At 45.9% G+C, this 23,201-nt stretch overlaps 1 protein-coding gene across 3 annotated transcripts in view; it reads right to left on the bottom strand.

Moving 5' to 3' along the window:
* Positions 1 to 19,903, bottom strand: part of LOC311150714 (zinc finger protein 521-like) — a 70,708-nt gene extending 50,805 nt beyond the window's left edge. For 2 of the 3 annotated variants that reach the window (XM_084188232.1, XM_084188234.1), the window contains exons 1-2: positions 16,704 to 19,903; positions 16,243 to 16,327 (exon numbers count right to left, since the gene is read on the bottom strand). In XM_084188232.1, the coding sequence (XP_084044358.1) occupies positions 16,243 to 16,327; positions 16,704 to 19,820 (3,202 nt within the window). In that variant the 5' untranslated portion in view covers positions 19,821 to 19,903. The remainder of the gene's footprint in view (positions 1 to 16,242; positions 16,328 to 16,703) is intronic. The other variant, XM_084188233.1, reaches the window with a different exon arrangement.
* Positions 19,904 to 23,201: the final 3,298 nt, after the last annotated feature.

Here is a 23,201-nt window from a genome sequence, read left to right as displayed (position 1 = left end):
GAGAGAGAGAGAGAGAGAGAGAGAGAGAGAGAGAGAGAGAGAGAGAGAGAGAGAGAGAGAGAGAGAGAGAGAGAGAGAGAGAGAGAGAGAGAGAGAGAGAGAGAGAGAGAGAGAGAGAGAGAGAGAGAGAGAGAGAGAGAGAGAGAGAGAGAAAGAGAGAGAGAGAGAGAGAGAGAGAGAGATGGAAACACAGAGGGAAAAGAGAGAGACCGGGAGAAACTGTTGAAAAAAGGGGAGAGAACAAGACAGAGAGAGAAGGGAGAAAGAAAGCGAGAGAGGAAGAAAGAAAGAGAGATCTGTGAATTTCCCCCCTCTATCCCCTGAGACCTCCCTTGATGCCAAGCATTCATCATCCAGCCTCTAATATCAGTTATTCTGTTGCTCCTCTACTTACAGCAGAATTAATTTTGGCTTTAATTACTCTCATCGGCGGAATGCTGATGAAGGAGAGGGACCAGGCATTCTGGGACCCGGGCCTCATTCCGACGCTTTAATTTGAATGAATTCCACCCGGAGATGCTGGCAAACAACTGGCAGCCGAGCCTGGGGAGCCACTCTGGGACCGCACCGCTCTACACCGCACCACACCGTGAGAGGAAGGAAGAACAGCAGACGTGGCCCTACCCAACCTAGTGTGTGTGTGTGTGTGTGTGTGTGTGTGTGTGTGTGTGTGTGTGTGTGTGTGTGTGTGTGTGTGTGTGTATGTGTGTGTGTGTGTGTGTGTGTGTGCTAAAGGGCTGCTATTGGGTGACTAGAACATCCAGTGAGACAAACTAAAAAAGCAAATAATTTCATAAAGAGAGAAAATATGAAGGATCCTAGAACTCACCACTACTCTGAGACAGAGACACACTACTGACTGTATTGAGTGGCACAAGCGTTAATTAGAAAATGTCCATTAATAGTTAATTTTATTCTTATAAGTAGGGCATATCATATCAAACCCTCCAACAAGTCAGTGTGTGTGTATTATACAATAACCATGGTACCAGTACAGATGTCAGATCTTAACTTCTCCTGCTGCATCAGGAAATTCAGATGAGCCTTGTGAGTCCCTAAAATGAACAGTTCTCTTTATCTCCATGCGGAGGCTGTCGAGTCATTGGGATCAGAGCTTGCTATCAAACTAATCTCTCGCTCGCTCAAACACTAGGCCTAGGACCTATTACAACAACATTGAAATGAACAAAAATATATCTGAAATGCAGCCCATACACATCAACAACCAGCTTAATAACACAATATATATATTGGTCTCCACTAGGTTACGACATACGACAAGTGTCAAGTGTATCCTTAGGTTAAGGAATGAACAGTCAAATTTGAGTTCAATCGTGGCCTGGGTGGTCCAGCGGTTAGGGCCGCTGCCTTCAGTGTGCTTATATAGGCCTATAGTGTCGGTGTGTGTTTGATTCTGGCCCATGCCCTTCTGGTACAAATAACTCAATCCCCTTGATTACAGTGGAGGCTCCTCAGAGGAGGAAGGGGAGGACCATCCTCCTCAGTGAATTTCATTAAAATAGTGAAACATTAAAAAAGTTATAATTTTTAGATAAAACTATACTAAATATATTCACGTCACCAAATAATTGATTAAAACAGAATGTTTTGCAATGAAGGTCGACAGTAGCTTCAACAGCTCTCTGTAGGGTAGCACCATGGTGTAACCAGAGGACAGCTAGTTTCCTTCCTTCTCTGGGTACATTGACTTCAATATAAAACCTAGGAGGATCATGGTTCCCACCCCCTTCCATAGACTTACACAGTAATTACGATAACTTCCGCAGGACGTCCTCCAACCTATCAAAGCTCTTGCAGCATGAACTGACATGTTCTCCTCTCAATCAATGGATCAGAGAATGAATCTAGTACTGAAAGCATAAGCTACAGCTATCTAGCACTGCAGTGCATAAAACGTGGTGAGTAGTTGACTCAAAGAGAGAGAAAGACAATAGTTGAACAGTTTTGAAAGAATTTGCTAATTTCTTTAAAAAATGAAGGAGAAGCAAGAGATAGAGAGAGATAGAGAGATAGCTATATTTAATTCTATATTCTTTCACTTTCACTTAGCTAGCGAATGCAGCTAGCTAGTTTAGCCTACTCAAACACCTGGCTCAAACAGAGAGGGATGCTATGTTAGCTAGCTGGCTATGGCTAACCAACACTGGAACTCTTTCAAGTTAAGGTAAGCTTTTGGTTTTATACATTTATTGCCAATGGGCTGGCCGGTGTAACTTCTAAACTGCTTGCTGACTGTACACTGTACTTCATGATTGTAGCGGGTTTACTAACGCATTAGTTCTAGTAGCTATGTTGACAAGCTATGACGTTAGCTAATATGGTGACCATGATGTAGACTGTGTGTAGCGGTTAGCGGTTATGATATGAAGGTATGGCTTGGAAAGGTTGTTGTTAGGCTATGTATAATTTGTCAATTTAGTTATGGTCTTTGGTGTAGATTGAAAGCCTGCATTGTGTGACTTTAATATTTAATTTCGTAAAGCTGTCAAAATGTTTATGCATTTGAGCCTATCCAAAGACGATATCGTTGAGCCGAGACACTTTTTTCTGATATGTTAATTATCAGACTATTCGTTTTACTTCTTGAAAACATTTCAATAAGTGCAATTAACTTGTGGGCCTAATGTAGGCTCAGGCTTGTCACTAGATCGCTCAGCACTGGGCACAAACTCATGAGGCTCAGAGCCGGAACGCGCTGCTTAGTCCACTGCACTACGGCAGGTCACAATACAAGCACTAAGAATGCTATGAATACTGATGATACATAGGCGCGTCGTTTAAATTATTTTGTTTTAAGCCTTCCCAAAACCATAGCCATAACCTTAACCACTCAGAATTAATGCCTAAACTGTTAACCTTTGAATTGTTTCTGTTTTAACCCTGTAACCACGCAGAATTAACCCTGTAACCATACATCAAAAATAGACATTAATCCATGAGTCAAAGGGCTCTAGCATATGTGTGCCGGGGTAAACCACTGGACCACACAGGCACTGAGGTAACCAATAAGTTATTCTGCCTATTGCTTGCCTTCAACATATAATAAATAAATTGATCTAAAAAAACAGATAATGAAAAATACATCTACCCCCTACAAATATGTATATTTATTATAATCCACATAAGAATTCACGCGACGCTGTAGCATGCACCTAGCCTACATAAGGTACAATACAGTTGTAACACGAAGGATATGTACCCGGGTCTCCCACGGAAGCAACCAACATCTTACACCGTTAGACCAGGAGGAAATTCACTTTTGGAAGTTTCTTCAGATATTCAAATCCTCCTGCTGCAGGATTATATTCCTCCTGTGACGAAATGGGTCAAATTAAGATTCAACATCTAGTTTATGAAACTACATAAACTAGATGCTAACGTATGCATACTATAACAACAGCAAAAAAAATCATATTATCACAGAAAAGCCGCAGATAGAGAAAGGGGAGAGGGTTGTAATTGACTTTTCTCCAAGCCAGCATGGTAGTTACAGAATGTAACATATTGGATAAGGATTGTGATTGATTGTGTGAGTCTGCCATAGCAATTCGTTTGATTAAATGTAACCACGGGATCCTCTTCCAAGTCCTAATGAAGCAGCAATTTGAAAACTGGGAAAGGACGAGAGCGAGCCAGACAGCCTACAGCTAGCTCCACACACACTGTCTCCGTGACAACCACATCACACTGTATTGAGCTACTCTAACAGAGTAGTCCTCCAACCTCCCCAACTACAGCAATATGTAAATCATGACCCACTCACAGTTGTCATAGAACATGTTCTTCTAATCCTAGGTTACTGTAACTATGATGTTCACACCCTTAGTTAATTCACTGTCATTGTGGAAATGAGTAAAAGAGAAAGCTCTTATATGGTAATGTCACATTGTCTGTTTTTGTAGTTTTTAAATCTATTGCCAGAAATTAAACAAATCATTTGCACAATTCTGGTGAAGTCTAATTTCGCCAAAAATTCAGTATTACTGCTCAACTGTTGGAACAGTGTGTGTTAACAGTAACATGGACATTTACTGTATAATTATGTGGAATAAATCTCTGAAGGGAAAACATACATTTCCCCTTGCATCGGAAGAACAGAGTTATAATTAATATGTATGCCAATATTGTATAAGAGGGAGATCTTTAAGAATTCGGTTGGTTATTATAATAATCACTTGGATTCATTATAGACGTTGGATTCTTTTTTATGAATTACACCCACATACAGTATAAACACATTCCTTTTTAAAAATATAAACACAAATCCATAACTTTCACCAACACCTCTGCACTGAAAATGTAGCTAGATAGAGTAGGTTTCGACTTATATCAAACTTGTCCAATCAGAAGCCTGGGTTGTAGGCGTCACCTTTGGTGACCCTGAGAGCCCCTGGACAGGTGGGCGGTCGGCCCCTGTGGCCCCTGAGCAGGGTCCGTTTTGGCAGTGACCGGGCATGATGAGCAGCTGGGTCACAAACACTAAGCACATTAATATCTTCTTAATGATAATAATCATTATGGCATAAGCACCTTCCCCAAAGTGGGCCGGATTGTGGGAAGTGCCAGGTTAGCATCATTGTCGTCTTTAAGATAAAAAACTGAGATGAAATTACTATTTTAATGAGCAGTATATCTCACAGCACAGACACCATGATAATGACAGCCAACACTAAAGCACTTAAGTGATAATGAGATTTCTTTTTTTTGAACATAGTCTCGAAAAGACACTTGACACCTATGATCAACATTTAATCACTGTATATGAACAACAGACACATGGAATATATTACACCATGAAGGAGTGCCATCACAGCCTACATTCTGTCTGCCAACTAGAATAACACATTTTCTCTCCAAACCCCTGCATTTCAATGTTGTTTATTGACCACACTGGACTTTGTGGCACCACTCAACCACAGTACTGTCTTCCAGAGCTTCCCAATCCATGAAGCTACCACATCCTCACAGTCTTTCCCATATACCCTCCATCCACCTCATTTAATATAACTGTCACTGTTCACCTATCATAGGATATTATCTGTCTCATCCACGTTCATTATTGAAGCTAATGATATGTTGTCCTCTCTACTCCCCATTGAAGGAGGACTACATTAAAAGTCTCTTACTAACTTAATTAGTAATTATAAACGTTAAAGATTAATCAGAGGGAGAGTGGCTTAAGGTTTGCGTCTCCATTGGGACAAATGGAAAGACAAAGGGGCCGCGTCGCCACAATGTTCACTCTGAACCCTGACGGAATGAACAGAGAAGAACATCTCGGAACATTCGACCACTAATGCCTAACTAACGCCTGTCTATGTCTGAGTCAAATGTACTGTCTTAAAAAAAAATCTGTATAGAAAATGTGTCAATAAAAAATGTTAAGGCAACAAAAACTATTCCCGATAAATTATATAACATTTTTTAAAACAAAACCATACATCTAAGCTCATGAACCAAAAACCCAGAATCTGGTACAGTATTTTGCTTTCTTTTACTGTTAATTAGGCAAAACCACTATGCTGTACGCTCCTGCAGTCTTGTCATGCTCATCACCTACTGTGGCGGGGATAATGTTGTAACAAAATGCAACGTATAATAATGTAATAATACAAGCATGGTAACAGATGATGCATGCAGTACACACATTATCCTCCACATAACACACATCATCCTCCACATAACAAGATTGAAATGGATCCTCTCAATTAAAACCGTGATACAGACTAAATCTGCGCCACACCGACAATTCCACCTCAGCAGAGTCAAGTTACTGTATTAACACTGATATACAGTGGGGAGAACAAGTATTTGATACACTGCCGATTTTGCAGGTTTTCCTACTTACAAAGCATGTAGAGGTCTGTAATTTTTATCATAGGTACACTTCAACTGTGAGAGACGGAATCTAAAACAGAAATCCAGAAAATCACATTGTATGATTTTTAAGTAATTCATTTGCATTTTATTGCATGACATAAGTATTTGATACATCAGAAAAGCAGAACTTAATATTTGGTACAGAAACCTTTGTTTGCAATTACAGAGATCATACGTTTCCTGCAGGTCTTGACCAGGTTTGCACACACTGCAGCAGGGATTTTGGCCCACTCCTCCATACAGACCTTCTCCAGATCCTTCAGGTTTCGGGGCTGTCACTGGGCAATACGGACTTTCAGCTCCCTCCAAAGATGTTCTATTGGGTTCAGGTCTGGAGACTGGCTAGGCCACTCCAGGACCTTCAGGTGCTTCTTACAGAGCCACTCCTTAGTTGCCCTGGCTGTGTGTTTCGGGTCATTGTCATGCTGGAATACCCATCCACGACCCGTTTTCATGGTTGGGATGGTGTTCTTGGGGTTGTACTCATCCTTCTTCTTCCTCCAAACACGGCGAGTGGAGTTTAGACCAAAAAGCTCAATTTTTGTCGTCTCATCAGACCACATGACCTTCTCCCATTCCTCCTCTGGATCATCCCGATGGTCATTGGCAAACTTCAGACGGGCCTGGACATGCGCTGGCTTGAGCAGGGGGACCTTGTGTGCGCTGCAGGATTTCCATGACGGCGTAGTGTGTTACTAATGGTTATCTTTGAGACTGTGGTCCCAGCTCTCTTCAGGTCATTGACCAGGTCCTACCGTGTAGTTCTGGGCTGATCCCTCTCCTCATGATCATTGATGCCCCACGAGGTGAGATCTTGCATGGAGCCCCAGACCGAGGGTGATTGACCATCATATTGAACTTCTTCCATTTTCTAATAATTGCGCCAACAGTTGTTGCCTTCTCACCAAGCTGCTTGCCTTTTGTCCTGTAGCCCATCCCAGCCTTGTGCAGGTCTACAATTTTATCCCTGATGTCCTTACACAACTCTCTGGTCTTGGCCATTGTGGAGAGGTTGGAGTCTGTTTGATTGAGTGTGTGGACAGGTGTCTTTTATACAGGTAATGAGTTCAAACAGGTGCAGTTAATACAGGTAAGGAGAACAGGAGGGCTTCTTAAAGAAAAACTAACAGGTCTGTGAGAGCCGGAATTCTTACTGGTTGGTAGGTGATCAAATACTTATGTCATGCAATAAAATGCAAATTAATTACTTAAAAATCATACAATGTGATTTTCTGGATTTTTGTTTTAGATTCCGTCTCTCACAGTTGAAGTGTACCTATGATAAAAATGACAGACCTCTACATGCTTTGTAAGTAGGAAAACCTGCAAAATCGGCAGTGTATCAAATACTTGTTCTCCCCACTGTATCAACATTAATGCTTAATATGTACTGTAGCTTTCATCCTGGGAGTTCCTGTGGGAGTAATACTGTATGTACTGCAGCTTTCATCCTGGGAGTTCCTGTGGGAGTTCCATTAATGAGGAAGGAATCGCCCAGGACCCTCTCCTCTCCCAGTTTTCCGGAGTGTGTTGACAATGGAGCCAGAGGGGGCTGCAGTCACGGAACGGAACAGGGAAAACAAGCAGTAACTTTCTAAGATGAGGAGGAGGGGAAGAGTTGTGGAGAGGTGGAGGGATAAAGTGCAGATCTGTTTTTGCCTCATCTTGTTAAGGTTAAGAGGTCAAGTGAGGAGAGTCTACTGTAAGAAATTGTACACTTATCTTTTTATTGATCTAAAGGGACAATGCAATTGTTTTTAGCCTATAGTATAATTCTGAGTACAGTAAACAACAAGCTAAAGACACGTTATACCAACACAAACAACAGGAATACCACTCTGTGCCAAATTAAATGAAAGTCAAAATGACAAGGACTCTCAAATTGGGGGGCAAAACCTACAGGACAATTAGTTTTTAACTGAGTATTTTCCTCTATAAATGACTGGTGTCCATTTTCATGTGTCTGCCCCATCTCCTTGAGAGGAGAAATGGCAGTGCTATGACTGCATGGAGCAGGCAGTGCTGCTATCACACGGGACAGGGGAGGGGGGGCGAGGGGCTGGCCGGTGGCCCACAGCACCTGAAACCTATTAGAGAGCGCTTTGGAACATTCCGCAGGGTTCCTCCACTCCGCTTCCCATTGGCCAGAGGGCATCATAAAGGTCTTCACTGAGACGGTCACTCACTAAATCAGATGCCCTGTTTGTTTTTTCATCCACAGACCCAGTGTATTGTATAGCCGGGACTGGCATGATGAAACAACAACACAACCACCACTGCCTGATAGATAGGGCTTCTAAAATGGCCTACAAGAGTCAAGACAATCTGGCTCGGGTTGTTATTGTTCAAGTCGGGCAATACAGCATGGCAAAGGGAAATATGACTACTAGAGCAGTGTAAGGGCCCCACAGGGGTGTGTCCTCAGTCCTCTGCTGTACTCTCTGTTCACCCACGACTGTGTGGCTTTGCATGACACCAACTCCATCATCAAGTTTGCTGACGACACCATGGTTGTAGGCCTGATAACCAACAACGACGAGTCAGCCTATATGGAGTAGGTACGTGAACTGGCATTGTGGTGTCATGACAACAACCTCTCCCTCAACGTCAGTAAAACAAATTAGTTGATTGTTGACTTCAGGAAGCAGAGGAGGGAGCATGCCCTGATCCATATCAACGGGACTGCAGTAGAGAGAGTCACAAGTTTTAAGTTCCTCGTTGTCCACATCACCAAGGACCTTTCATGGACCAACATCACTACCACTCTTGTCAAGAGGGAGCAACAGTGTCTCTACTTCCTAAGGCGGCTGAAGAGATTTAGCATGCCACCCCGGGTCCTCTCCAGATACTACGTCCTGACCAGTTGCATCACGGCCTGGTACGAAAATTGCTCCATGCACGACCGCAACGACGCTTCAGTGGGTGGTGAAGACGGCCCAGTACATCACTTGGACCGTGCTCCCACCCATCCAGGACATCTCCTCAAAACGGTGCCTGAGCACGCAGCATCATCAAGGACCCCACACACCCCAGCCACGAGCTGTTCTCTCCCTTACTGTCGGGCAGACGGTATCGGAGCATGAGGTCTAATACCAACAGGCTCAGAGACAGTTTTTATCTACAAGCCATCAGACTGCTGAACACTTGAACTGGACTGACCACATGCTCTGATTCTCCGCACCTTAGCACACATGCACTCACTCATGCACACACCCATACATACACACACACACACACACACACACACACACACACATACTGTACATTCATGCTACACACACATCACAACTGCTGCTACCAGACTCTTATTACACTGCTCAGTTTATACACTGCCCCCCATCCCCTCCTTCCCCAATATACATATAAATATTGGACTATAAATTGTGCCTTCCTGTATTATATTTATGCTAAAATGTTTATTCTGTTCTACTGCCATTTACTTTATGTTCGTATTCTTATCTTTTATTATTTCTTATTGTTGTTGTCGAGAAGGAACCTGCAAGTAAACATTTTGTTGAACGATGTATACCATGTGTATCCCTTACATATGACTAATGAAACTTGAAACTAAGGACAGCGTGAAGAGCTCTTCTGAGAATATAAAAATGAAATACGAAAAATGTCTTTATCAAAATATAACTAAATGTCAAGAATGACTTGAATCTAACAACACACTGTAACAGATCATGTTTGTGTTCAATACTTTGCCATCTGGACTCATAACAGCCAGAGCCCAATACTGCACTCACACTAAAAAACAAACATAAAAACACAGAACCCAATGCCAACTTTACCACGCTAGCTAGCTCTATGTACACACCACTGTCCCTGCACTGTCCCTGTGTTTAGCTGCAGCATCAAGGTCCATCTCTGTGCTCTGCTCTGCATTGGCTGGCTCTCTGTCTGTCCAGGCCTCAGTGTTATGCTCGGTGTGTTTAGCTCGATGGGTGTCTGTGGCCTCTCCTCTGGCCGCCCGTGTACATTTGCTCTGCGGGTATGGCAGGCCCGAGCTGACAGATGGCAGCCCCTCTCCTCCACTCCCGCTCTGCTCCCACTCCGCAGTAACACAGTAACTGAGTTTTCCTCCGACGTTGACCTTGCCGCAGCCAGCCAGCAATCCAGGCTGGCACTCCGCCTGTCGAACAGGAGGGTAATGAAGTCCAGTGCAGCTCACATGATTATTAAGGCTTTGGCGCTGGGGGGCCTTTTGAGGGGCTCACGCTCTACACCCCCCCCCCCCCCCCCCCCGCCTCTCTTCTCCCCTCCCATGTCTGTCGTTCACACACCGAGCGTTGATGAGAACAGTCAATCGTTACACAGCACTTTGGAAACACATATTGTACACCATAAAGAGTGTTCCCATCCTTGGGTACATCTCTTTAGCTGTTTGTTGTTGGTTCGAAGCCACAGAACCTGCTTATGATATGGTTATGCCACTGGAATGCCTTCTCTTTATTGCTTTTAAGTAAAATAGTTATCTTACATCGCAACCGGATGTACTACTGTAATTCCTCCCAGCTGACACCAACAGGGAAGGACTATGTTCCACTAAAGTTTCATCAGATGAAGCTACTGTATATAGGTAACCACTGTTGGTGACAACCTCTAAAGCCATACCACACCGTCACGTCAGTCTACCACAACATAATGCCACGCCACGTCAGTCTACCACAAAACAACGCCACGCCACCTCAGTCTACCACAACACAATGCCACGCCACCTCAGTCTACCACAACACAACGCTAGCCCTGTAATTCTCCCCAGGGCAGAGGGAGGCATCTCTCTCCAGGCACATTCAGAGTCTGGGTCACACAATGAGAGGCCGGTCTGGGATTTGAGAGGTGTGGGTTGCAGCATTGACCTTTACTAAGGCAGAGCTGTCTGTTTGCACTGTTCCCATAAGCCACCTCCCCGTCTGACTGCTTATCAACCCCCTCGGACCGAGGAGGGCCGCGGTGCGCATGCTCTGATGGCCTCCGTGACATCTCGGAACCTCCGGGGAGGGACAGGAACGGAGAGGTTAATTCTGATAATCTAGTATTTATAGGGCACTTCAGAACAAGGGTTGGCATTAACACTCTAAAGGAGACATCCCTCCTGTATATCAATAAAACATAGACGAGCCAGGACTGGAGCACAGGAAGGATGAGCCTTCTACCTCGAGCTCATTCCAGGTCTGCAGAGAAACCAAGTAGTCTGATGTGGTAGCTGGGCTAGAGATACAACAGCCAAATTCGTCATAAGGTTTTTAATTCTAAGGTAATTATATTCTGAGGTAATAGTCCAAAATATCAAAAAGCAGTGGTTGAGAAAATTATATACTGTGTGTAGGTGATAACAATGAGATAGAGTACTACAACTGTCTCTCCTCAAAAGGATTTGCCTAAATAAAATCACCATGGTGACATGACATCAGCCTACCAATCACAACAGAGTCCAGACATTGTTCGCTCAAAACCTTGTGCAAACACACCGTATGAACTGTGGGAGCATCTCATATTTTCTCACATGTTGGCCTAGTCTGTGAGGTGTGGGGAAATGTCAAGAAAATCTAGAAATAAGGACCACATCAGACTGAGCTTGTCTGACCTAGCAACAGACCATCATTACAGAAATACCTTTCCAAGAAGAGTACATTCACTGCAATGCCGTAAAAGCTTTTAATACAGTCAAGTCTCTGAGTTAAAGGAGAAATCTTTAACTCTTTCTTTAAGGAAGAAGCTAGAATCCAGTCAGGTAAAAACTGTACAATTGAATGTGTCAAAACTACAGATAGTATTTTTCTTTGCAGCCCCTGTCTCTGTTTCTCTATTCTCCTCATGGATGCCACATTATTCAGGCAGAGAGATATAATGTAACGGGAAGGAAGGTGTGCACATTAGCAGCAGGACACTCCACTGCGCGGGAGGTGACTGCGCTAACGAATCGAGAGGAGTTATTATTAATCACCAATTAATAAAAATCAGGCTAGAAATCGCACTCAGTCTACTTGGTATACAGTACGCATGGCTTCCTTTTGTTTCCAGTGGCTGGTCTGGGCTGGTCGGAGCGAGGCTGGTCTGTTCTCTTATTTATTTCATAACATTGATCCAGTTCCTGTTGCTGTGGTGTGTTGTGTTGACTATTGGGTTTTAGAGTCTGATCCAACCCCCTAGGAGTTAAATGAGAAGCTTGTTCCACTATGTCTGTTAACAAATTACATGTGTATGTGCTTTATGAATGAGTTTAATTCACTGCAGAGCACAGATTATTGTTATACTGTCTGGTGGTAATAACAAGAAAACACTAAAACCATCACATTTCTTTACTCACCATGAAAATAAATGTCCTTTAATGGAGTAGTGAGTGAGTGAGTGTGTCGCCACTAGTGTAGAGACATCGACAGAGACGGCCTAATCAACACACCATTGTCCAAACTGCTCCAGGGACCCAAAACAAGGAGCAAAGGGATAATTTGCAGCCCTTTAGAAGGCAACAAAGCAAGCCTTTTAGCCTCAACTACAGCTATACTTTTCTACTTACTCTATCATCACTAAAACCCAAACACAGTAAGGGTTGCCAGATTGGTGGTTCGTATAAAAAACTAAACAACAAGCCTTTTAGACTCCGAAAAAAACTATTCTTCCTGCTTTACTCCATCACTAAAAATCGAACACAGTTAGGGTTGCCAGATTGGTGGTTAGTATGAAAAACGGAGTCAGGGAGAGATAACAGAGAGAGGTAGAATCTGGAGGAGGGCTAGAGGCCTCATGCTCCTCACCCTCCTCTCTCCAGCTCTGTAACGGCCCACAGAGCCCTGCTTCACACAGAGTGGCCAGCTGTACAGCAAATGTGCCTTTCCCTCTCCGCCCCGAACCCCACCCCTCCTGTGCCCCCCCACCCCCCTCCACCCCCTCCGCCCAGGCTGACCAGGCCACCGGCTCCGCTCTGTGAGAGGGAGAAGACTCCTCCCTGACTTGGCTGCAGGCTCAGCGTTGTCCTGTCACCAGCCCAAAAACCGGTAGAGGTGACCCCAAAACCACTTTCTGGAATGTGCTGCCCTGATGCCCAGGATTTGTTTGTTTATGATTGTCCTTCTGAGCCTTGCCACCTTGGCTGGAGTAGCTTGAACTGGACCAGTCTAAAAATATAGGATCAGAGTGGTCACCAAAACTGTGAAAATGTGAGACCCTTTTTCACCTTTTAAGCACCATGCTCACTGCCCATGCTTTTAAAAGGTGTCATTGGTCACTGAAATCCACAGAGGGATATTTGAGATGGTAGGATAAATGGGTCAAAAGTCACCCCCCATGAGTTCACGTTGAGGTCAAAGTGAAGCGCTGTGGAGAGGTGATGTCCCGTTGGTTTAAACCCAACAGGCTTAACTGACATATGAAGGAGCTTCAAAGGCAAACAGTTCAAAACAAACAATTACTTGAGAAGGGATGGGCAATGTGGATGGTGGTGGGGCCCAAGAAAAATCTTAACTCATCATGAGGGGCCACGGTGTCTCGCAGGTCTATGTACCCACATCCATACACACACGTAGTCAGAGCTGGCCCTAGCCCTTTTGGGGGGCCTGAGAAAAACATTTTATCGGCCACCCTCTTGACAGCGGAGAGAAAACATTTTTATCTGCGGGCCTACAAAAGGAGGGCCACGCGCCGGCCGCCAGTTAAACATCCCTGATCTAGAGTGTTCGTCTCATACAACCCAAACAGATGATGACTGACACAAATGTGTTGTATCTGTGTGGAGGAGGAAGAATTAAGAATGCCTTAATGAACATCCTACACAAAGAAAGATAAAAATGAGGGATTTGATAGTCGACATCCACATTAACTGAAGCAGTATAAATCTGTTTGTCGGGCACCCTCAATTCTGTAAATGCGCCATGCCAAAAAAAACTGTAAACTAAAGAGTGGCCAGCTGTCTTCTGGCCTGCTATTAAATTGCTCCTTGGATGGTGGCAATATCATTTTTTTCTCCATAGGAGTATCACACCAGGTCCCCAAACAGAGCGACCAGCTGTACAGCAAATGTGTACTGATCCATGCAGGTTGCGGTCTCCATCTTAAGACACTTGGGGCTGTTTCCAGGGCTTGGCCAGAGCTGGTCTAGCCTGGTTAAACCAGACTGAACACAGAGTCAACATTATGAACACAGTCTTCAGTCTGGTTCAACCAGGCTAGGGCTGGTTTGCAGTGTACAGTCCTACTACATTCACACCCATAGCCACCTCCCTCCCTCCCTCCCTCCCTCCCTTCCACTTCCAAATTATCATGCTAAATGTCGAGTAGCAATGCACCAGAGCTATGCTTTCTGTCGTCATCCGAGCATAATATCCATGCATCAAAATGTACTGGCAGACGTACAAACGAGGCCATAAGCTAGCTAGCTATCTCTTTGGTTAGGAGACAGAGGAGGTAGGTGGAGACAGAGTGCACTTGCCTTACGGTCGGAGACTATCGTATTACAAAGACAGACAGCTGAGATGGACTTCTCTGGTTCTGTTGTTCCATACACTTAGCGACAGCGTTATGTCACGCCACATCACTATATATAGAGTTATCAGTGTGAAGCAAAACCAGTGTGGAGTGGGGTAGGAGTGGAGCAGCGTATGGGTTTAAAATAACACCCCTATGAATCCAGCTCCTGCTCCATTACCTAGGCTAATAACGCTGAGATTTGAGCAGAGATGACCCTAGCCCCCTGTTTCCCCTCTCTTGTGCAGATGGCCATTAAAGGGAGAAATTGTCCCTTTTTCAGGGAGAAAGAGAAGGTATTTAGAGCTTTTTCCAAATGAGGACAGGAGGGCATTTCAGGTTTCTTTGTGCCAAATTGGCTTTGTGGTAATTACAGCCTGCTCCAGGTTTAACCCTCCCATGGTCGGAGAGGGAGAGCAGAGAGAGAAATGCCTCAGCATATAAAACCAGCCAATGTCAACTCTGAACAATGTTAGTGTAATAACATAACTATAGGCAATTACTTTTTATCTATTATATCTATTTCTATTTTATCTATTTGAAGTATATACTTTCTTTAATAAAATGCATTCGATCAATAAATACTTTATTTTGATCCATTGCACATTTGTATTTATTCCAAATAAAGTAATTTCAGATGTTTTGAAGCTGTTTGGATTCTAACATTAACATGCCTGTCTGTGTGGCTGAAAGACTTAAAGTAACCAGTAGGAGGGTTGTTTTGAGAGGACTAGCGCTAGCATGGTGATGTATTAGGCACCCCCAGTAAAGTGTAGAGAGTAGATCAGATTAACACAAACCAACCACAAACATAGCTACATGCTCTCTCTCACCACACACACACACACACACACACACACACACACACACACACACACACACACACACACACACACACACACACACACACACACACACACACACACACATAGCACACCATCAAAATCACAAATCACATGCCTGTGATTGTTTATGCACAAACAGTGTGTTCCTGATAGAATTGCCCACCGGTCCTTATAGAATTGCCCACCTTGTTTAAATTCACCTGCGCCTAGGAGCGCGTCCCAAACAGAGAGGCGGTTTGGTTCCAGATCAATGAGTCTCTCTCCCACTGAAGACAACAGATAATGCAGTGTAATGAAAGAGCCGCCAAACGAGCTGAATAAATGAATGAATAAAGGAAGGTGATACTGGAATTCAGACGCCTACTTACTGCATGCAAGAAAGAAAGAAGCCTGGGTTTTAAATAGTGTTTTCTCTGCAAATGATTCTACCTGCATACAAATGAAAGCCAAAAGTAAAGACGTTTGAGAATTATAGAACAGGAGATGGTATGCTCTTTGTGTTTTAATCAAGCATTCAGAATAATAATGTCTTGAATAACATTTGATTAAACTGCTTTATCTAGAATCTTGTTCGATGAACTTAGTCTACATGCATCACATTGTGCTACATTGTTGTTTTCCTACATTTCATACAGGATCAGGCCTTTCAGCATTGACAGACAAGAATGTCTGAAGATCTAAAGCAGGCTCACACATAATGTTCATGCTTGTGCATCCCAGAGGCTTTCATCATAAATTCACAAAGTCTAAAAATAGAAGATTTAATATTCTATAGTTATGCTAACAGTAATTATTTTTGTTACAACAAAGGGTGCATTTTGTACTACAATATGGGGTGAAACAATATGCTCTGGATAAGACTGTCTGCTAAATGAACAAAATGGAATATAAATGTAATATCTTGGGGAAATATGTTGAATAATTAAACAATATATCAACAGATATTCCTTTGTATGACTACATTAGACAGTACCTCAAAACAAGTGACCATAAACATGGAGAGAAATATGAAATGAGTCACCTCTCCTACCTAGCATGTGATTGGCCACGTGGACCTGGATGTCCCATTCGCTGTAGAAGACCATCTGACACTTGATGCACTGGTAGGTCTTCTTCTGAGCAAGGACCAGGAGGAAAAGACAACACAAGGACACAGGGTTTTATACTACATCAATGTCACATTCTTACTGAGCACTCTGAGTAGTTACTGAGCACTTCTTTGGCTACAAATCTGAAACTAATGTGTGATTTATTAACAAGCTGACTGGACAACCAAAAAACTCTGATACTTTTCTAATTTGTTCATTTTATAAGATACGTTTTATCATATAGGCGTGGTTTCCCTGATACAGATTAAGCCTAGTCCTGGAATAAAAAGCATTGTCAATGAAGAATCTCCATTGAAATAGCTTTTTAGTGTAGGACTAGGTTTAATCTCTGTCCGGGAAACCGGCACAATTTGTTTATTTTCATTGTATTAAAGTCCCTTACCTCCTCTGTCTGTGAGGGGCTTGCCCTGGGCATGGGGGAGATCTGTGGGGTCCTGAGCTGCCCGCTGTTGCTGTCCCCTCCCTGCTCCCTGTGCACCGTCTGGGCGTGGTTCTGCAGCTCCGCCTCTGACTCAAACTTCACATTGCAGCTGGTACATCGAGTCTTGGCAGCGCTTGAGGAGATAGAGGAGGAGGAGGATGACGTTGAATGGGCCGGCTTGCCTTTCACCTCCCCGGGGCTGAGACTCTCCATATGAGCAGTCCATGCTGCAGCAGGCATGGCCGGGGTCGTGGCTCCTCCCCCTCCCTGCTGCTGCCTGCCTCCGTTCATCACCGTGGGGCTGGAGCTCTTTGAGCCGGTGGCGCTGACACACGCGGCACACAGCCCATACGGCAGCCCGTTGATGTCCAGCTTCACCAGGTCAGATTTGGAGCGGAACTCCTTCAGGCACGAGGCACACTTGAAGAGCTTCTGGTTGACCTGGTGGTGTTGTTGGTGATGATGCTGGTTGTGGGAAGCCAGATTGGTGGTGCGGACGATGGGGTGGTTGGTGGACATTGTGCCGGTCTTCTGCATGTGGAAGGTGCCGTGGATCTTGAGCTCCAGGGTGGAGGTGACGGTCTGCATGCACACCACACAGCGGAAGCCCGTCAGGGAGTTCCTCAGGTCTGGGTGCATCTGGCAGTGCTCCATGAAGTCCTCCTCGCTCTGCAGGGGCATCTTGCAGATTCGGCAGCTGCCCGTGTCTAGGCTCTTGCTGTGGGTGACCTTGTGCTCGGTCAGTGTGAGCAGCGAGGGGAAACGCTCTCCGCAGATGGGACACATGTAGTGCTTGACAGGGCCTAGGTGGGTCTGCATGTGTTCCCTCAGACCTGCCTCTGAGAAGAAGGTGCGTTGGCAGACGTTACACTTGTGGGTGCCCTTGATCATGTCCGACTTCCTCTTCGCCATGGCGCTCTCGCCCGGGCGGATGTTGTGGTCTCGGAGTTGGTGGTTGGTGAGGAGGGAGTCCATGGTGTACGATGCCCCACAGATGTCACACGCGAACAAGGGGTCAGCGGTGTCCACTTCCTCCTCACTTCCATCATGGTTGTTTGGGGACTCCAACACGCCCCCTGATCCTGCCGCCCCTGCACCATGGCTGTTGGTCAGGAGACCCTGTAGCTCTGCGTCATCCTTGGCCACCAGGTGGTGGTCCGCTCCTCCGGTGGTGGATCCATTGGCGCCACAGTTCTGGGCCTTTCCCTCGAACACACAGTGCTTCTCCCTCAGGTGCTTCTCCAGAAGTACGATGGCTTGGAAGGCTTTGCTGCAGAAGCGGCAGTTATACTTCTTGCTGTGGGTGGTGATGTGGCACTGCAGCTCCACCTCCGTGCCGAAGGACTCCCCGCAGAAGATACAGCGGTGGGCCTGGCCCTGGTTCTCCAGGTGGCTGTGCTTGACATGCAGCTGCAGGTCGGCCTCGTGCCTGAAGTCCCAGTTGCAGGAGGTACAGCGGTACACCTTTTTCTCGTTGCTGTGCTTGACGGCCAGGTGGAGCTGAGTGGACACCTTGGAGTCAAACACTTCCTGGCAGAGGGTGCAGCGGAAGAACACAAACGTGTGCATTTCCAGCAGGTGTTTCTGCAGGTCGTCCACCGAGGTGAACTGCTTGTCGCAGCTCTCGCAGATGTAGTAGGTAGAGGTGATGGTGAAGTGGACAGTCACATGCTTCAGCAGGGACTCCTGGTTGGGGAAGTCCTTGTTGCACTGGGGGCAGGTGAGCTGGGGCTGCATCCCGTCCAGGTGAGTTTTCAGGTGGGTCTGGAACAGGTCCAGACTGGTGTACTTGGCCCCACACTGGTTGCAGATGAACTCGCTAATGCCACGATTGCCGCGAGAGGAGGAACCATGAAGGAAAGATTGATCAATCGATATGGGTGAGGAGGGGCTGAGGGTCCGCAGAGACTTCTTCCCATTGTTGATGTAGTTCAGCGCCAGCGGAATGTTCTTGTGGTTTTCTTTGATGTGCTTGTTCAGCTTCAGAACGCTGTTGAAGATTGGCGAGTTGGTGCAGTAGGAGCAGGAGTACACCTCCACGATGGGCTCCTTGGGGGTCACCACCAGGGGGGAGTCGAAACGCAGGCTGCCCCCCTCGCAGTGGGTCTGACGGACGTGCTCCTCCAGGGTGGCCTCGGTCAGGAACCCCATAAAGCACTGGGGACAGAAGAAGGCATTGCTCTCCTTGGCCACGGGGCTGGGAAAGCCGTGGGAGCAGCGGATGTGTTCTTGAAGAGCGTTAAGGTTGCTCAGCACCTCGGTGCAGAAGTTACACTGGAGCAAGGCGTCCGGCAGGCTGGCCACCAGGGTGGCATGGTCCTCGGCATTGTGCACCTGCTTCAGGTGCTCGCTCAGGTTGAACAGGGATGGCAGCAACTCCAAGCAGAACTGACAGGTGTGTGCCTGCTCAGGTTTGTCAAGGTGCATGGTCCGCAGGTGTATCTGAAGTACGGCCAAGCTATTGAACACCTGCTTGTTGCAGTAGATGCAGCTGTAGGAGATCTTGGACTGCTTGGAGGAGCGGCCCCCGACGTCATGTGAGGTGTGCTGGGCAGCCCTCTTCCTCCTCCCCCGGGTCTTGGGCACAGGTGGGGCAGCCTCCACCATGGTGGAGCTGTCGACGGAGAGGTTGGAGTCCGGGGTGGTGCTAGAGACGGAGGTGTAGCCCACAGTGAGCAGAGAAGGGCTGTTGCTGTGGTTACTGGACTCAGGGAGCTGGTGGATGTCCATGTGGGCATAGAGGTCCTCCACGGAGAGGAAGTGCTCAGAGCAGACGGCACAGCAGTGACCTTTGCGGTCGTGGCTGTGGGCCTGGTCAATGTGGGTCAGCAGGACGCCCTCATCGCTGAAGGGCTCGTGGCAGTAAATACACTGCAGGGCACCACCCAGGCCCCCGTCCTCTAACGGAGAGCATTCAGGGTGACACTCGGCGATGTGCCTCTGCAACTCCTCAGGGACGTCAAAGCCCTCCTCGCAGCGGCTGCACTTTCTCGTCTCCTTCAGTTTCCACTCCTCCCTGGAGAGTCCGCTGCCTGACCCCCTGCCGCCGCCGTCTTTGACCCGCTCGTGGACCTGCATGTGTCCGTGGAGGGAGCTGGAGGAGAGGAAGCCCCGGCGGCATACTGGGCACTTGTGGGGCTTGTTGGAGGCGTGGGTCTTCATATGGATCTTGAGGTGGTCGCTGCGTGAGAAGGCTGAGTCGCATTCGCCACAATGGTATTTCTTGTCGCCGGTATGCAGCTTGACATGCCGGTCACGGCTGCGCTTGTGCTTGAACAGACGGCTGCAGAAGGTGCAACTGAAGGGGAGCTTGTCACCGTGGCTCTGCTCGTGGCGCTTGAGGAAGCTCAGACGACTGAAGGACTTGTCGCAGAACTGGCACGGGTACGGTAGGCCGGGGCCCCCTTCATCCTCGCCAAAATCATAGTCTTCGCAGTGGCCTGGGGAGGTCTGGTCTTTACTGGACGGAGATGATGCAGGCCAAGAACAGGATGGGTCATCATCGAGATCAACACCATCTGTACATAGATACAGGTCCACACAGAGAGAGAAGTGAGAGAGATAGAGAGAGAGAGAGAGAGAGAGAGAGAGAGAGAGAGAGAGAGAGAGAGAGAGAGAGAGAGAGAGAGAGAGAGAGAGAGAGAGAGAGAGAGAGAGAGAGAGAGAGAGAGAGAGAGAGAGAGAGAGAGAGAGAGAAGTGTTTTGTCAGATTGCATTAGGAACTAATTTGTCTGAGCTCTGTTAAATAGTAAAGGTTGGCTGCTGTGGCATTAGTCATTATGATAATTGCAAAGTAGCTAAGTATGAATTTACATTCCTTTGTTACTTAGACTTTTTTTTCTTGTTACTGCATTATGCTTGCCTCTCACAGGAAACAATGCATAATCTTAGGAGTTATCTAAATCGTACATTTCAACCTGTTATTTAAAGTATAATTACAGGTAAGGAAAGAAAAATGAAAAGGCTTTTACCACAATTAACCTTGTATGGGGCCATGTAATGGCTTAGCCCACTGTGACTCAAAATGCAATCTCTCCGACATTTAAACCCCAACACAAGGCAATGGGGAGCTTCAAGATGTAAGCCCCACATGAGGTAAATTAGACCATTTCTATTATTCTTTAACAATTACCTGAATAGTTTCTATGAAATAATAGGCTTTAAAATGACCTTACGTCAAGGGAGACAAGAAAACAAAAGTCCACAGCTCAGAAAATTAAAAGGGAGAATTGAAACAAAGACAGAAATTGAAACACAGTGTACATAAATATGTAAGAATAACACTCTAGTTTCGACCACAAAATTAATGACTTTTTAAGAGAAACGCGGTCTGTTCTGACCATTAGTCTGTTCTAGATATTAGATTATAGAATATTGGCTGAGCAGAGTGAGCGCTGGGCAGTGTTGCCAACTTAGCGACTTTGTCGCTATATTTAGCGAGTTTTCAGACCCCTCTAGCGACACATTTTCAAAAAAGCGACTAGCGACAAATCTAGCGACTTTTTTCTGGTGTTATTGGAGACTTTTGGAGACTGACGTGAAAGCACGTATTGTTCTTACTCTTCTCAACGAGCAGCGGGTGCTGCCGTGGGCCCCAGCCCCGTCCCAAAGCACTCACAGGTGGCCCAGTCCTCGCGCAGCAGTCCCTCTCAGCTGCAGTCAGAGCAGGAGATGTTCACCCCTCCGCGTCCAGACTGCAAATGAATCGCGCATGCGGGAAGTCGCCGCTGGCTGATCCTGCCCTGGCTTACAATCAGGGCGGGATGTAAATGTAGGGTGTTTTTAACTCACTTTTTGTCCCTCCCACAATGTTATTCCTCTCTCCAACAGCGTCCATCACAATTACATGCACATGGCACATTATGCAAATTAGGTGATGCCATCATTTAGCGACTTCTAGCAACTTTTAGGACAGCCAATAGCTACTTTCCTTACTGAGGAGTTGGCAACACTAGCGCTGGCTGAACCGAGCCATAAGGTAGCCGGTGCTGGATAGATAAGGTGTGCCAGGGGGCACTGTGTAGGGTTAGGGTGAGGTCAGAGAGAGAGAGCGGGATGGGGGGAGCGTGGGGGAGGATAACTACCTCACCCAAGGACAAGCAGGTGCAGTGAATGACCTGGAGACAACAGAACAACTGCCAATGTGCCCTCGCTTTTATCTTTAATTTACCTTCTCTTTATCACAATCGGTTATTCCTTGACATTCTAATGGTGCGAAACACAGCACACAGTGTGATATAAACACCAGCTTCCAGGAGGTTCAAAAGGTGATGGACCACTTCTTCCCTCCGCCCAATTCTAAGTACAGTGAACTTCCTTACTTAAATAAAACAACGTAATCCCACCCCCTTGCATTGGAATGGGAAAAACAAGAGGAAACTGCACAGATGTATTTTATTTATTTATGGGACGGACAAAGGAAAAGTATAAAGCCTCCATCATTCCAGGGTCCAACCTTCCCCTTCACCATGTTATCTTTCAGCTGACACATACTGTAAGTCTCTCTCTCCCTCTCCCTCTCTCTCGTTCTGTTATTTTTGCTGGGGAGATCTGCCCTTCGTCATGATAACATACCATCACTGAGCACTTACACCCGTCATCAGGGCCTATCTTCAGGAAACAGATGGGGTCGGAGGTTATTCCCCTGCCCCCCCACTGCCCTCCACAGCCCACTTTACACAAGCTCTCACTCAAGGAGCAGGCAGAAAACCAAAGCATTTACTTGCTTTCTTTATCTAGTTCATCCATGCTGTTTTATTCTGCTTGGAGGGAGGATGGGTGAGTCAGTGGAATGCACTCCCCCACGGAGGGGGAGGATCTGCGCATGCACACACACACACACACACACACACACACACACACACACACACACACACACTCTCCCTGGGTTGGAATAGACAGCGGAGCAGAGAGGAATGACCCTAACCAATGCCTTACAGTCAAGCATGTTGGCTAGGAGACAAGACCAAAACAAACAAACAAACACATATTACAAGACATATACAAGGCAAAATGTAATTCCGCCTGTCTTAAATGATGATGGCATCGCCGGCAGACATTGCGATGCTGTCAAGGCTGCCTCCTCCCTTCTTTGTTTACTGATTGATATTATTTATATAATGTCTTTATTACATTGAGCTGCATACATTAGTTAACATACAAACCCAAGAGTGGGGAGTGGGAGTCATGAGTAATGTACACATGTGGGCCATCATGCATAATTGGTTTAACATGCTCCATGGTGCCACACTGTTGATTAACACAAGTAAATTGATGACCTATGTATGTAGACATTATAGCAGTATTGACATTGGACATGTGAGTACAGTATTACAGGAACTTCACTGTTTGTTAATCATACTTGTGTTCTCCAATGTCTTCTGAATGATATCTACGCTGCTTTCTCTGAACTGTTGCTATTCCCACTAACGCTTGATGTTGTTTTGAAAGGATGTTGGC

Source organism: Coregonus lavaretus, assembly GCF_964263955.1.
Source record: "Coregonus lavaretus genome assembly, chromosome: 23".
NCBI lineage: Eukaryota > Metazoa > Chordata > Actinopteri > Salmoniformes > Salmonidae > Coregonus > Coregonus lavaretus.
This window is presented reverse-complemented; position numbering and strand designations above follow the sequence as displayed.